Source organism: Tursiops truncatus, chromosome 9, assembly GCF_011762595.2.
Source record: "Tursiops truncatus isolate mTurTru1 chromosome 9, mTurTru1.mat.Y, whole genome shotgun sequence".
Classification (NCBI taxonomy): domain Eukaryota; kingdom Metazoa; phylum Chordata; class Mammalia; order Artiodactyla; family Delphinidae; genus Tursiops; species Tursiops truncatus.
This window is the reverse complement of record NC_047042.1, coordinates 35,455,502-35,470,406: the sequence shown is the minus strand read 5'-3', so window position 1 is coordinate 35,470,406 and position 14,905 is coordinate 35,455,502. Positions and strand designations below refer to the sequence as shown.

The following is a 14,905-nucleotide window of genomic DNA, read 5'->3' as shown; positions in this document are numbered from 1 at the left end:
CCAACACAGCCAAAAGTATATAAAAATAAATTAAATAAAAACTAAGAAATAAATAATCTAATTTTAAAATGAGCACAAGATTTGAGTACACATTTCTCCAAAGAAGATAATATAAGTGGTCATAAAAAGCATATGAAAAAATGTTCAACATTATTAGACATTAGGGAAATGCGAATCAAATACACTACAAGATATCACTTCTCACCCACCGGATGGCTATAATCAAAAAGACAGATTATAACAAATATTCTTGAGGATGCAGAGAAATTAGAAGCCTCCTATATTGCTGGTGGGAATAAAAATAGTGCAGTACTTCTGAAAACAATTTACAGTTCCTCAAAAGGTTAAACATAGAGTTACCATATGATTCAGCAGTTCCATCCTTAGTATATACCCTAGAGAAATGAAAACATGTCCATACAAAAAAGTGTTCATAGCAGCATTATTGATAATAGCCCTAAAGTGAAAATAACCCAATATCCATCAATAAATGAAAGAATACACAAAATGTGGTGTTTCTATACAATGGATTACTAGGCAATAAAAAGAAATTTGAAATACTGATGCATGCTACAATATATATGAAACTTGAAAACATGTTAAGTGCAAGAAGCCAGTCACAAAGACCACACACTGTATGATTCCATTTATATAAAGTGTCTGTAACAGGCAAATCCATAGAGACAGACTTGTGATGATAGCCTGGGGCTCAAAGCAGGGAAGATTTGGGAGTGACAGCTAAAGGGTAAGGGTTTTTCTGTTTGAGGGTAATGAGTTCTACAACTTACTGTGGCAACAGATGCACAACTCTGTGAACATACTAAGAGCCACTGAACTGTATTCATGAATGGTATATAAATTACATGTCAATAAAGCTGTTTTTTAAATTACTACTTACTAAACAACAAAGAGAAGTAAAATAAATAAGCAAAAGAGGCTAAAGTCCAGACACACAGATCAATGGAACAAAACAGATTCGAGATAAAAACAATTCTAGAAATAAGTATCTAAAGAGATAAAGTGCAGAAAAGGCACTATCTTTACTGCAGTGGTTCTCAGCCAAGGGCAATTATTTCCCCAGGAAACATTTAGCAATGTATGGAGACATTTTTGGTTATCAAAATGGGGGGTGGGTATCACAGACGCTAAGGATTTTGCTGTGTGCATCCTACACAGCATCCTAATGCACAAGATAATCATCCACAACAGTGAAGAGGAGAAAGAGGATGAGAAAGAGGAGGAGGGACTTCCCTGGTGGTGCAGTGGTTAAGAATCGGCCTGCCAATGCAGGGGACACGGGTTCGAGCCCTGGTCCAGGAAGATCCCACATGCCTGTGAGGGATAATACAGGTTATGTTATTCCTGTACCTAGGTCAATGTATATGGATAAAGAAAAGAAAAACTAGATTTCCACCAACAGTTTGTGAGAATTTTGAAACGGCTGAAAATTATGTTGCTTGTAATTCTAATCATATTCTTAGAAATAATTAAACACACTAAAACTTGTATTTCTTCTAAGACATTTAACAACAAAAAATTATTTTTTAAATTACACTTAAATCATTCCTTTAAAAAGCTCTTTTTCTGAATAACAGAGTTCTAATTCATTACATTTCTTGAAACTACTACGGGAATATTTTAGTGAGGAAGGAAGCTTTATTCCACTATATTTTTCAAGGCCAGAAAGAAAACATCAAAAGGAAATTAAAATGTTGAATGCCCAGGTTTCTCAATAATTCTCCTCCTGTTCCATAAATATCTTGTTCTCTTTAGATTCTGTCACTTTAATACTACTAAAATAAAATCTATTATTTTGATATAATACAGTATTGCACTTGGCATTTCTAACCCAGTAATTTGTCTACAGCCTACCCACTCTATTTGAGCCACATTACAGTAAGTACATAAAGATCTTCAGGGGCTTCCCTGGTGGCGCAGTGGTTAAGAATCCGCCTGCCAATGCAGGGGACACGGGTTCGAGCCCTGGTCCAGGAAGAACTCACATGCCACGGAGCAACTAAGCCTGTGCACCACAACTACTGAACCTGCGCTCAGCCCACGAGCCACAACTACTGAGCCCACATGCCACAGCTACTGAAGCCCGCACGCCTAGAGCCCGTGCTCTACAACAAGAGAAGCCACCGTAATGAGAAGCCCACGCACCACAGCTAAGAGTAGTCCCCACTCTATGCAACTAGAGAAAGTCCACGTGCAACAAGGAAGACCCAATGCAGCCAAAAATAATTTTAAAAAAAATCTTCAAACACCAAGGTCATTCTCTATCATTACCTCATACTGAAAAATAAACTCAGTCACACAGCAATTCACCTTAAGCTCCTTTTACAAAAGTGAATCAGAAAGAATGAATTTAGTTTATACATTAGAAGACTGTTATTTACCAAAGTGTTCTCTACTACAGCACACAAAACTTTTATTACGGCAGTTAGATAGTGCAATGCAAGATAAAACAGGCCATATTCATAAGTGGCCCCCCTTCACCTCATTCATATAAGACTGTAACAATACAAGAATAATAGTCCCAATATTGACAATTCAACTTCTGCTTTTCCCCATAATATATAATACAAGGGGAAACTACAGTAAACAGGGTTAAATGTTCAAAGCACAGCCTAGCACTGAACTGTCACCAATCTCCTACCTCTCCCTTTCTTCTTATGAAAAGGAGCATCCTCTGAAACAGCAGGAGCCATGATGTATTAAGTGTTAGTATTAACTGTTTAGTGCTTTGCTAACCACTTTATATAGATTTCTAATTCTCACAACTCTATGACATAAGTTATATTACTAACTCTATTCTATAGATGAGGAAACAGCTAAGTCACAGAAGTGGACCATGAACTGAACTTGGTTTAAAATTTAAGCATGGGGCTTCCCTGGTGGCACAGTGATTAAGAGTCCACCTGTCAGTGCAGGGGACATGGGTTCAAGCCCTGGTCCGGGAAGATCCCACATGCCACGGAGCAACTAAGCCCATGCGCCACAACTACTGAGCCTGAGCTCTAGAGTCTGCGAGCCACAACTACTGAGCCCAAGTGCCACAGCTACTGAAGCCCACGCGCCTAGAGCCCGTGCTCTGCAACAAGAGAAGCCACCACAATGAGAAACCCGCACACCGCAATGAAGAGCAGCCCCCACTTGCCACAACTAGAGAAAGCCCATGCACAGCAACAAAAACCCAACGCAGACAAAAATAAATAAATAAATTTTAAAAATAAAAAAAATAGGGCTTCCCTGGTGGCGCAGTGGTTGAGAGTCCGCCTGCCAATGCAGGGGATGCGGGTTCGAGCCCCGGTCTGGGAAGATCCCACATGCCGCGGAGCGGCTGGGCCCGTGAGCCATGGCTGCTGAGCCTGTGCGTCCAGAGCCTGTGCTCCGCAACAGGAGAAGCCGCAACAGTGAGAGGCCCGCATACCAAAAAATAAAAAAAAATAAAAAAAATAAAATTCAAGCATGTCCTGAACCATTATTTTACACCGACTCTTAAGTAGACTTTTTTAAAAAAAAAGGATATGGAGGGGGATGGGCAAAATTCTGCACATATATCTAAGGAATCAAATAAAAGTGATTTATTAAGATTTAAAAATTCAATTTATTGGGCTTCCCTGGTGGTGCAGTGGTTGAGAGTCCACCTGCGAATGCAGGGGACGCGGGTTCGTGCCCGGGTCCGTAAGATCCCACGTGCCGCGGAGCGGCTGGGCCCGTGAGCCATGGCCGCTGAGCCTGCGTGTCCGGAGCCTGTGCTCCGCAATGGGAGAGGCCACAACAGTGAGAGGCCCGCGTACCACAAAGAAAAAAAAAAAAAAAAAAAATTCAATTTATCAGAAAAACCTGAAGTAACTAAACTGACACTAATATCTTAGTCCTTGGTACCCCTTAAGAATCTGGTGTAGATTTTGTAGGTATTAGTATTCAGATAACTTTCAAGGTATATTCTAGACTTGGTACAGGTTCAAACAAATTTCCTTCATGTTCCTGAAGGCTGTACAGTAACAACTCCACATCAAAACAATGACCCTGAAAGTACTACAAGATGCTCTTAATTCACAATAAAAAATAAAGCTCAACATTGTTCTCTGTTAACTCAGAGATTATGAGGCTTTTTAATCAATATAAATTCAGACAAGAGGTATACAATCACAAAACGAAATTATACTGAACTGTATTATTTAAAAATATATACAAATTGTTGTATACATTCGCCTTTTAAATTTTTAAGCAATGGAAAGTATTTTTAAACCCATTAAGTGGAGTATAACTTAAAAAATAAAAGTTAAATTATTGTGGCCTCTTTAATTTGCTGGAGGTGGGGGAAGGAAAGGGTGAAGGTTAGGGGAAAAAACTGAGAAAGCAAGCACGCCTACAGACATAGAGGAGAATAATAAAAGAGGTGAGGGAAAAAATCAACACATCCACAAAGCAACAGCGACAAGGGGGAAAAAATAAGTATAGTAAGGAAAATAGAGACAGACACAGATTCACCCACAAAGGACCTTGATGGTATAATCTTCAGCTAACTAAAATGTTATTATCACATGAACACTCCACTCTTTTTTTTTTTTTTTTTTTTTGCGGTACGCGGGCCTCTCACTGTTGTGGCCTCTCCCGTCGCGGAGCACAGGCTCCGGACTCGCAGGCTCAGTGGCCATGGCTCACAGGCCCAGCCGCTCCCCAGCATGTGGGATCTTCCCGGACCGGGGCACGAACCCGCGTCCCCTGCATTGGCAGGCAGACTCTCAACCACTGCGCCACCAGGGAAGCCCAACACTCCATTCTTTGAATATAACAATGTATTGTACTATTACATGAATGCAGATAAGCAGCTCCTGAATAAAGGAACTGAATTTACATTCTTAATACCCATATTTAGATGTATAAGTACAAATCTTATTTGTAATAACTTAGCCCTAAGTCTTTTTCTTAACCTACTACACAGTATACTAATACCAATCAAGCTAACTACATAATTTTTTTAAACAAAGTATTTTAACATTTCTCATCTTTCTATTCCCTATAAAAAGGAACAATTCAAGAGAAAAGCTTAAATAAATTCTGAGCTACTTTACATAGAACTTTATCAAATTGACAAGAACCTTAGTACTTCCCATAGCAGAAAACTACACAACACCGGCATCTTTTTAAAGCATGTGAGATTATACTACAACTTTTCCCTTTCACTTCATCTATTGTAAAACCTTTAGTGGGCAGAAGAAATTATTGTTCAGTCAAAAGTTCTAGTTATGACCACAGTATACAAGTGTCACCTCTCTTGATTTCCTCCTGATATTTAGTCTAGATCTAGCTCTTAGTGCAATACATAATTTAGAAAGTTAATAAAAACTGAGAAAGGGAAGAATTAGATCATCTGCATCAAAGGGGATTACTTTGTTTAATTTGACATTTTAAAACTTCCTCAATAAAACAAAGACAAAATACAAAAAACAACTTCAAACACATTCTAAGTTATAAAAAATAAACCACTTGTTATTTACTTCTGAGGAAATAATAATTAAAATCTAGTTATTTCTTGAGTTTTATTGTGGGAAATACTGTGTGCAGTACTTAACATGTTATTTCACTTAATACTTAGAACAACCCTATAGGGTATCATTAATTTAAAAGTTACACAGATGAAAAAACTGAGGCTCAAAAAGGTTAATAACTTTCTAAGGTCAAAATACTCTGAAGTGACAAAACAGATTCAAATCCAAATAATCTGACACCAACGGCCACTCTTAACCAAAAGCATACACTCTTCTTCAGAAACTAAGAATGTCCAATTTGTGATTAGAAGATATATATGTGGCAGGGTTGGGGGGAGAGAGAGAGAAGAGAGAGATAGAGATGATTAACACTCTGAGTCCCAGTACAAAGGCAATCTCACTAACTTCTGGAGTTCTACAAATTTTGCATTAGTGCCTATTATTTGTTTGAATATTCTGAGCTATCAGACATTAACTGGTAGAGCTTTTATAAATTATAAAATATTCTTAAGCCTAATTGATTTTTCTAAAATTTTTATATAATCAACACACCCACTATTTGTAAAGTCCATTATTTCAGTTTCTTTTTCTGTACCTTTGTTGTGTTCCACCTTTCAAGTTGTCGCCAACCTCCCTCTAGACCACTTCCTCTTATTCTGCTAACTCTTACCAGGATTAGACTATTTCAACGGTTTGAGTGTTGAGCACTTAGGTAGTACTCAAGAAAAAGTGTATGACGTTAGTAATTAACACTGGACATTAAAGGAGCTAGTTATACTAACAGTTGTGATCTGATTAAACACCCTGAGGAAAGTTCTGAGGAAGAAAAAATGCCACCTCAAATAATCTCAGGAAGAGAAATCAAGAACAAATTCTAAAGTACAATATTACGACTTGGAGAAACATTAGATAATACATAATATCATAGTATCTTAAAATCAGACCATTATTTCCCAAAATCTATGTAATAACTAAACTGAGGTGAAATTTTATTTCAGACTTAACTCTTCCATTAAAACTGTACAACTTCAGTTTTATAACTTCCAAGCCTCAAATGATCGTGAATCCAAGAGCCATTCTCCATACATATCCTGTTGTCACACAACTCTGGCCTGAAAATAAAAGATGTCACAATACAAAGAATCACAGACTCGCTCACCTGCCAAACCACAGCCAGGCTAAAGATAGCTCCAGGGTTCCAAGAGCAAAACCAATTCAGGTTTAAATAGAGTAACATTCAAGGACTCTCCAATAATGCAGGGCTAAGGTCGAAACAGGATTCACCGTAGGAATTTCACAGCTGCATCAGAATTAAAAGGTCCCTCAGGAAATTGGAGAAAACAGTGCAGTAATCTAACAATGGTGAATTATTCCAGATGATTGTATATGAGCCTCTGGTACTAAATGAAAGATCATTAAACCAGCTGCAGAATTATTTTATTGAACTTTTCTGGTACATATTATTTCTGAATATACAGTGGAATTATAGATGGGTGAAATGATCTAACAATGCTCTAAGAGTGACATTGAGAGGTATTTTAGGTAAGAGATCGTGGTAGCAGCTGCCCTCCTAGAAAACGTACCCCCCAAATGTCCAACTTTTTGAAATTCATGACTAAATTTTTACTCTTACTTGCAACTTCGAGACAACATTAAAGGTCATACAAACACGAAACACTCAACAAAGCACCACAAAAATCTGCATTACTGTACTATTATAAACAAAGCTTTAGGTTTATCTAGTTCAGGAATACAAATGAAATCATAAAAAGTAAGTAGTAAAAACACAAAATAAAATCCAAGTTGTTCTTGCATTTATGATTTGTTACATGAAAATAACATCAATCTAATCAGATTCTTCTCTGTAGGAAAAATTAAAACAGAATTACATTCTAACTAAATGCTTAATGTTCACCTTTTTTTTTGGTCTAACTTTTGTGTGCGTGTTTTGTGATCCCAAACATAGTATTCAACCACAGTGTACTATTTTAAAAAGCCTAATGGACAGAGATAATAACCAGTCCTTGAAGGGTAATTAATGTGATAGTTTAAATTTATCAAAGACGATTTTTGTCTTAGTAATTTTTCAATTTTACTTTCATTTTGCTGGAGGGAATATTCAACATTCTTTTATTGACAGATATTTAGTGAGGACTAAGCGTGAAGCTCTCTTCCAGGCACTGGGAATACAATGGTAAGCTGCACATTTAGGAGTTTACACGAATATGTAACATACAGGAATATGTAACATACGGGGTAGGGACCAAGTACTACTTTTACCAAGGTAATGGAATTCAGCTACGTCTTTCAGTAAAATCTGGTAGACCTCTTAAGGAGATATAAAGAGTCTTTTCATAAAAACAAAACAAAAGACAAATTCACTTTTTTTTTTTTTTTGCTCCTCTGTTCTCTTGTGTTTTTTTTTCCACTTCTCACTGTGAATTAGCTTGGAGCGAAGAGAGACAGTAGAAATGGGCTGACTCTTCAGTTGTAAGAAGCAGCTCATTTTAGAGCAGCCATGTCATCCAAACTGGTAGTTTTACCTGGAGTTAACTAAAGCAAATGCAAGTAATTACCTTTTAATTACATTCTCCAACCTTTTATTCCTCTTAATTTTTCACCTTTTAATTACGTAATTTGTTTTATTCTGACAAAAGACCGCAAAGCTTCAGCTGAATGATGGCCAAAGTGGCACCAGTTAGCTCTGATAGTGAATTTTCTGAGGGCAGGTTTCAGGTCAGACACAACTGCAGCACCAGAACTTAGCATGTGCCTACCACAGAGTAGGGGGATTTATGTTTGGTGAACAAAGTGATCCACAAAAATTAATCTCCATTAGTACAAGTTACAACCAAAGCCTTATAAAAATTGTATTAAACAATTAAGAATTAAGAACTTATTAATTTATTTCTTAAGAATCGACCAGGATTTTAATAATTTACCAGGGTTGATTAAAAATAAAGGATTTCTTTTCCCACGAATATTTCACACTGTGTATACACAAATGACTACTAACCCTCAAATAAGTAACCTTTTTCAAAATATTTTTTGGAACTGCCCTTTCAGAAATTCTCTGGAATCAATTTACCAACCACACAAGAGGCTATCCTTATTATTACTCGGCAAGACATGCTCTCAGTCTATTTTTTTTCCTTTCCCTTCTTTTAGTCTAGTCCCTGCCTCTCTGTAACTGCACCAATGGCCAGGGGATACCCTCTTTCTCCTGGGATTCACTGAGAAGCTAGTGAGCCATAAAGCTATGGAGCCTAGAACCTGAATTCATATTAGTGCAAGACATATAGAGAACAAAACTGATGTATTAACCACTAATATTTGTATAATGATTGACAGTTTACAAAGAATTTTACTCCCTATCATTTTATTTGATCTTCATAACAATGTGAGAGTAGCTAGGAAGGTGCTATTATTATCCCAATTTCACAAAGAAGGAAACTAAGGGTCAGAAAGTTCAAACAACTTCCCCAACGTCACATCATAAATAAGTGGTGAAGTTAAGACTCATCCTTAGAAATGCCTAACATATAGGTCATATTCGTGTAGCCTCACTATTGTGGTAGTTGATAGACAAAGTATGCATCACCATGACTTCAACCTATTACTCAAGTTTCAACCATTTTTTAACATGATAAAACAGAGCTGTCCACTTGCTTTAATTCGAAGTTCCCTCTCCTCACAAATATATAAGGCATTGTAATATGAAAATTAAACTTGACTCAGAAAGTCAATGTTAGAGTTCCATCAACTGAGGGAGCACTTGATGGTCTGTGAAACCGCAGAATTTCAAAACACAATTTAAAAAACCATACCCTGAGAACCTCACTCAGGAATGCCATAAAGTCACTTAGCTTTGCCACCAAATGGCTAATTAGTGAGTAGCCAGCATTGGAAACTCTTAACGATGATAGAACCTGTTTTCTTCCTCTTCCAGAAGCTCATGCTCCCTCCTTTTCCATTATTACTCAGCTAACAGAGCTTACTTGATCCACCTAAAACGATCTACTTCAAACATCCTCGCATACCCCTTTTTTTCTCTCTTTACTCTAGACAATACTCTTTATTCCACAGTTAAACTAGAAATGACACTAAACATAAGCATGAGCACATCTAATAACGTGATTAAATTAACAGATAAAGCACCCTTTATAATCTGTAAAAGTGTATACATGTGCTGGTAGTTACTACACACAGAAATGTAAACCCACACACTTTGCAGTGGCCTTATGATTCACAAACCAATGCCTTGTACCTTTAAAACTACAAACGTCTGTACTTTAATTCCGTATTTCCTCAAATAAATAAAAGTAATTTTATAAACTTGTAGCAATTAAGGCAAAACTTTTAAACACAGTGGACTAGTTAAGAAACTTTTATCAATTTCTATGAAACACTGGTCAACAAACTTTGGAACAATCCATCTGAACACTGGTATCTCCCTACCTAGGACTCCCAAGGATGGTTATAGAAATCTAAAACCTCTATTTTAATATTCTGAAATGCCAAATGGAAGACCTACATTTATCTAATATAAAGTTGTAGAGTTTAACTAAAAAATCACACATTTGCTTTTGTTTGCAATTCTGTCAACCAGCTAGCTAGTTGATAATCAGAAGTGATGAAAAAACGGTATATGCGTGCTAGAATAAGAAAATATAATGAAAATAAATACTAAACAAATATAGTTTATTTATAAGCTCTCTGAAAGTCTGGAATCAGTGGGAGGAAAATAAAACAAAGGCCCTTTAGAATTCTTGAGAAATGGTTGGCAATACTCAACTTGGCTTGTCAAAAGATGTAGAGTGGCAAGCCAGCCTCATTCTAGACAGTAATGTCCTTCTTCCCTTATAAAATCTCTTTCCCACCTCTTAACATCCTTTGAATAGCAATGGGCCTATGCTTCTTGTTCTGGTTAGTAGCCTTTATAATGTCATTAACTAATAATGAAAGAAAGAGCTCACGTCACGTAAGGAGTAACCCACCCCAAGAGTATTTCTCTTAACTAATGTATTAACCAACAAAATCAAGTCATAATTTTTTCTTAAGCACTTACTATGGGCAAGAGTGTGTGTGTGTCTTTAAAAAGAGCTCTGAAAGTCCAAAGACTCTCCCTTAATGCACAACTCATCACATCTCAGGATTTCCCAAAGCGAAATACAAGAAACTCTGTAAGTATCTGTATTCGTCAGGGTTATCCAGAGAAACAGAACCAATAGGAAATTTTTTTAAGATTTATTATGAGGGCCTGGCTCACAAGATTATGGAAGCTGAGAAGTCCCACCATCTGCTGTCTGCAAGCTGGAGAGCCAGGAAAGCCAGTGGTGTAATTCAATCCAAAGGCCTGAGAATCTGGGGATCTGACGGTATAAATCCCAGTCCAAGGGCAGGAGAAGATGAAATGAAATGTCCCAGCTCAAACAGTGATGCAGGAAAAAAAGGGGCAAATTCTTTCTTCCTATTGTTCTACTGAGGCCCTCAAGAGATTGGATGGTGCCCACCCACACTGGGGAGAGCAATCTACTTTAACAAGCCCACCAATTCAAATCCTAATCTCATCCTCATCCAGCTGCACCATCACGGTGGTACCCAGAAATAATGTTTAATGTGGCACCCCAAGGCCAATCAAGTTGACACACAAAATTAACCATCACAGTCTCTATGCAATTTGACACAAGTTCTAACACATTCTTTGACAGCAAATCACCTATCAAAAGCTATAAGAAGTCCTTTTTAACTTCCGTTAGGCAAATCTTCCAAATTTATTTGAACTACAAAATTTTACTCCCTTAATTATTAACCTGGGACCTCTAAAAGTACAGCAGTTTATGCCTTACCCATCTGTACCATATTTGTTAACCACAAAATCAAGAATGAATGTTAATATATTAAAAAATCAATAAATCTAGATGGAAATAACTTAGCACAACTACAATTTTTATGTAACATTTACTAATGCTCCACATTTACACACAACCCAAACAACTACTAAGTTTAAATAAGTACGATTTTTATTCACTATTTTTGAAAGCACAAGTGTCAACAGGCTGGTAACTGGTTTTTATGCACAGACAATCTCTAGAGTATGCCACAGCAGTGGTGCAAATTCAGTATATTTTCCTACATCTTCTATAACTTTAGTTCTCTATGATAATACATCCTCAGAAATAATAACCCCAGTAGCTTTTTAAAGTGTGTGTAATGAAAATTCACTAATAAATATTTCATTATATTTGAATGTTGTGAAAATTCAGATTAATTGAAACAAGTTCTCAGGTAAACATCCTATATCCTAAGTCTGATATGTGGAAGTTCACTCCTATTTAAAAAAAACGAGTGGGTGGGGCTTCCCTGGTGGCGCAGTGGTTAAGAATCGTCTGCCAATGCAAGGGGCCACGGGTTCAAGCCCTGGTCCAGGAAGATCCCACATGCCACAGAGCAACTAAGCCCGTGCGCCGCAACTACTGAGCCTGCGCTCTAGAGCTCGCAAACCACAACTACTGAGCCCATGTGCCACAACTACTGAGCCTGCACTCTAGAGCCCGTGCTCCGCAACAGAAGCCACAATGAGAAGCCTGCGCACCGCAACAAAGAGTAGCCCCCGCTCTCCGCAACTAGAGAAAGCCTGCGCGCAGCAACGAAGACCCAATGCAGCCAAAAATAAATAAATAAAAGAAAGATAAATTAAAATAAATAAATAAAATAAAATCTCTCAAGAGAGCTGAAAACTATCCATAGAGAGGAAAATGGTCAGAGTTCTATACTGAGAGTCAGGAGATGGGATTCTAGTTTTACCTTTGCTTCGAATAATTGTTTGGCCTTGGATAAGTCTCTGGGCTTCAGTTTTCTCATCTATAAAATGACTACTCACAACCACAGATGAGATCCAAGTACCATTTAATGTGGGCCTTACTTTGGAGAGGTAATCCAGTGTAGTGGTTAATGATAAACTCAGCAGAGACTGCCCAGGTTGGAATCCCGGCTCTTCCACTTAAAAGCTACGCACAGCACGCACGCACGCACGCACGCACGCACACACACACGCACACACACACAGCAATAAAGCACATCTAACTAATATCACTGACTTACTGTTTAAAATATTTCACTGAAAGATGAAATTATTTTAAAATACAGAAGCTTCAGGGAGTTCCCTGGTGGCCTAGCGGTTAGTATTCCGCGGCTTTCACTGCCATGGCCCGGGTTCAATCCCTGGTCAGGGAATTGACATCCCGCAAGCCGCGTGGCACAGCCAAAAAATAAAATAAAATAAAATACAGAAGCTTAGAAAGTTCAGCCTTTCCAAATCAAGACTCTCATTTTACTAGCAAGCACTGAGTTCATGTGAAAGCAGTACAACTCTTCAAAGGCTGCTAACCTAAGCCAAATTTAACCAAAAGATTATCTCATAAAATAATGTACATTAGCAACACCACTGAAAATTTATTATAAGGCTAATTATTCCCAACAAAATATCACACTAAAGGTAAAAATAGAACTTCTGCTACTTGCCTTTTTTTTTTAACCTAATACTGCTAATGACAACAGAGCTTATGATATACCATAATCTCTGTGAATAAAATTAACCATGGGAATAAAATTAACTACAGGAATGAAAAAAATAATCTGTAGAATTCAGAAATATAAAGTGAACTACAAACTACTAGAAATAAGTAGTTCATGAGTTAAAAATCAACCAATAAGTATTTACCAGGCCCTCCTACACCAGGCTGTGTGCAGATTATTAAGTACAAATACCAAAGTATGAAGTTCCTCAGAGTTAATAAGGCTGGAAAGGCAAGTCCTTTATTATCACATTTTCACACAACAAAAGCCACTCATCTACAAACATTTTTATGTCCTCGTTAGCCCAAGTAGGAATACTTCTCACTGCCCATTAAAATTGTTTGCTATCCTTAGTTCAGCCCACAAAGATGCCCAAACTAGTCCGTGACAGCTGACATTGGAAGCTTCACAGGACTTAAAGTGAGTATAGCTTCTAAGATATTTCCTCAAATCCACAAGCTTCAGAATTTATCTTCAATGACACCCACACTAACATATACCACAACACATAACTGTTAACTTAGGTCAAGTACCTACTTACAACAATTTCGTTCTTTCCCTTAAAGTACTGCTAGTAAAGGCAAACTCTACTTCTTCAAAAAGTCTGCTTTTTGCAATGGTCATCAAGCACTAGAAAAGGGAAATTGATTGGCTAGTCATAGTTGCCCTACTTCCATTTCAGAACCAAGGGAAAAAACTGTTCCACTGAGAGTACCAAGGAAGTCTTAAGCAAATCAAGAGGATAGATGCTAAACTCAACTTCCAGATTCCTACGATTTAAGCGAAAGGTGACAGGGTGTGGGAGAGGGAGGTGATGTAACTGGGCTATCGAAGTATCCCCCTGAGAAAAAGAGGTCCTCTTCACGAAGCAGTCAAGGTAGGGGGTGGGAAACAAACCGGTCTGGCCGAGTGACAAACCCAGGATGCTGACCGAGCTTGGAGGTGGAGGGCCCTGGAGGCCAGAGACCCGCGAAGAGAGAGACCTCGAGAAAACCGTAGGGGAACAGGAACCAGCAGCAACGCGGAGAGACCGACACTGCCACAGACCAGCGTGTAAGGGGACGCCACGAAGGGAGCGGCGAGGTAGGAGACAGCGACGGCAGGAGGGAGACCAGTGCCAGGGGCGACGAGCAAGTGGCAACTGCGAAAGAAGAGGCACAGGCAGCCGGAGGTGGCGGGACTGTTGAGTCAGCACAGCTCCTCTTCAGGGGGCACTTGTAGGATCCCCGCTCTACTCGGGCCCCGGGGCCCGCTACCAAGGGTCGAGCCCGCAGGCGGCGGAAATAATGTTATCCGACCGGCAGGCGCCGGCCCCTTCCCCATCTCACAGGTAAACACTGGCCGCCGTCGCCGCTTACCTCTGTTAACATTATTACACCCCGGGGAAGTGAGCTCCTTCCTAGCCTCGCCGCATGGCAACAGCCGTAGCAGCAGCGAAAACTGCCTGAGCCGCCGCCAACGGCGGCAACAGCTCCTTCAGTCCTCTCCCGGGCGGCGGCTTTACTCGGCTTCGCTGGCTTCCCCCCGGCCCGGCAGCTCTCGACGGACGCGCCGCCATCTTGGAAGAGCGACGTCCGCGTCTCCCCGCGACGTGCGCTCCCATTGGCGGGCGCAGGGGCAGCCGGCGTCTCGTGACCGTCGCCATAGCGCCGGCGCGAGGGGAAGTGGAGGCGGGTGGTCGGAGACCCAATCGGCGCCAGCTGAAAGGGCCCTGGGGCAGGGCGCAGAGGCCGACTTGGGACCGCTGGGAGGGCAAAGAGGCCCAAGCGCGATGCCGGCCCGGGAGTCCGCGCACGCGTCCGCGGCGGCCGCTGATCCTCCGCCGC

The 14,905-nt window shown here is 39.4% G+C and overlaps 1 protein-coding gene across 6 annotated transcripts in view; it reads right to left on the bottom strand.

Annotated features, from left to right (window-relative positions):
• The window catches only part of SNX13 (sorting nexin 13), a 138,038-nt gene extending 123,380 nt beyond the window's left edge, over positions 1-14,658 (bottom strand). The window contains exon 1 of one of the 6 annotated variants that reach the window (XR_012333925.1): positions 14,438-14,658. Coding sequence is in view for 3 of the 6 variants with exons in the window: in XM_073809649.1 (XP_073665750.1) it covers positions 14,438-14,449 (12 nt within the window). In the remaining 3 variants the exon portion in view is untranslated. The remainder of the gene's footprint in view (positions 1-14,437) is intronic. The other 5 variants (XM_073809649.1, XM_019928257.3, XM_019928267.3 and 2 more) reach the window with 5 other exon arrangements.
• Between the last annotated feature and the right edge of the window lie 247 nt (positions 14,659-14,905).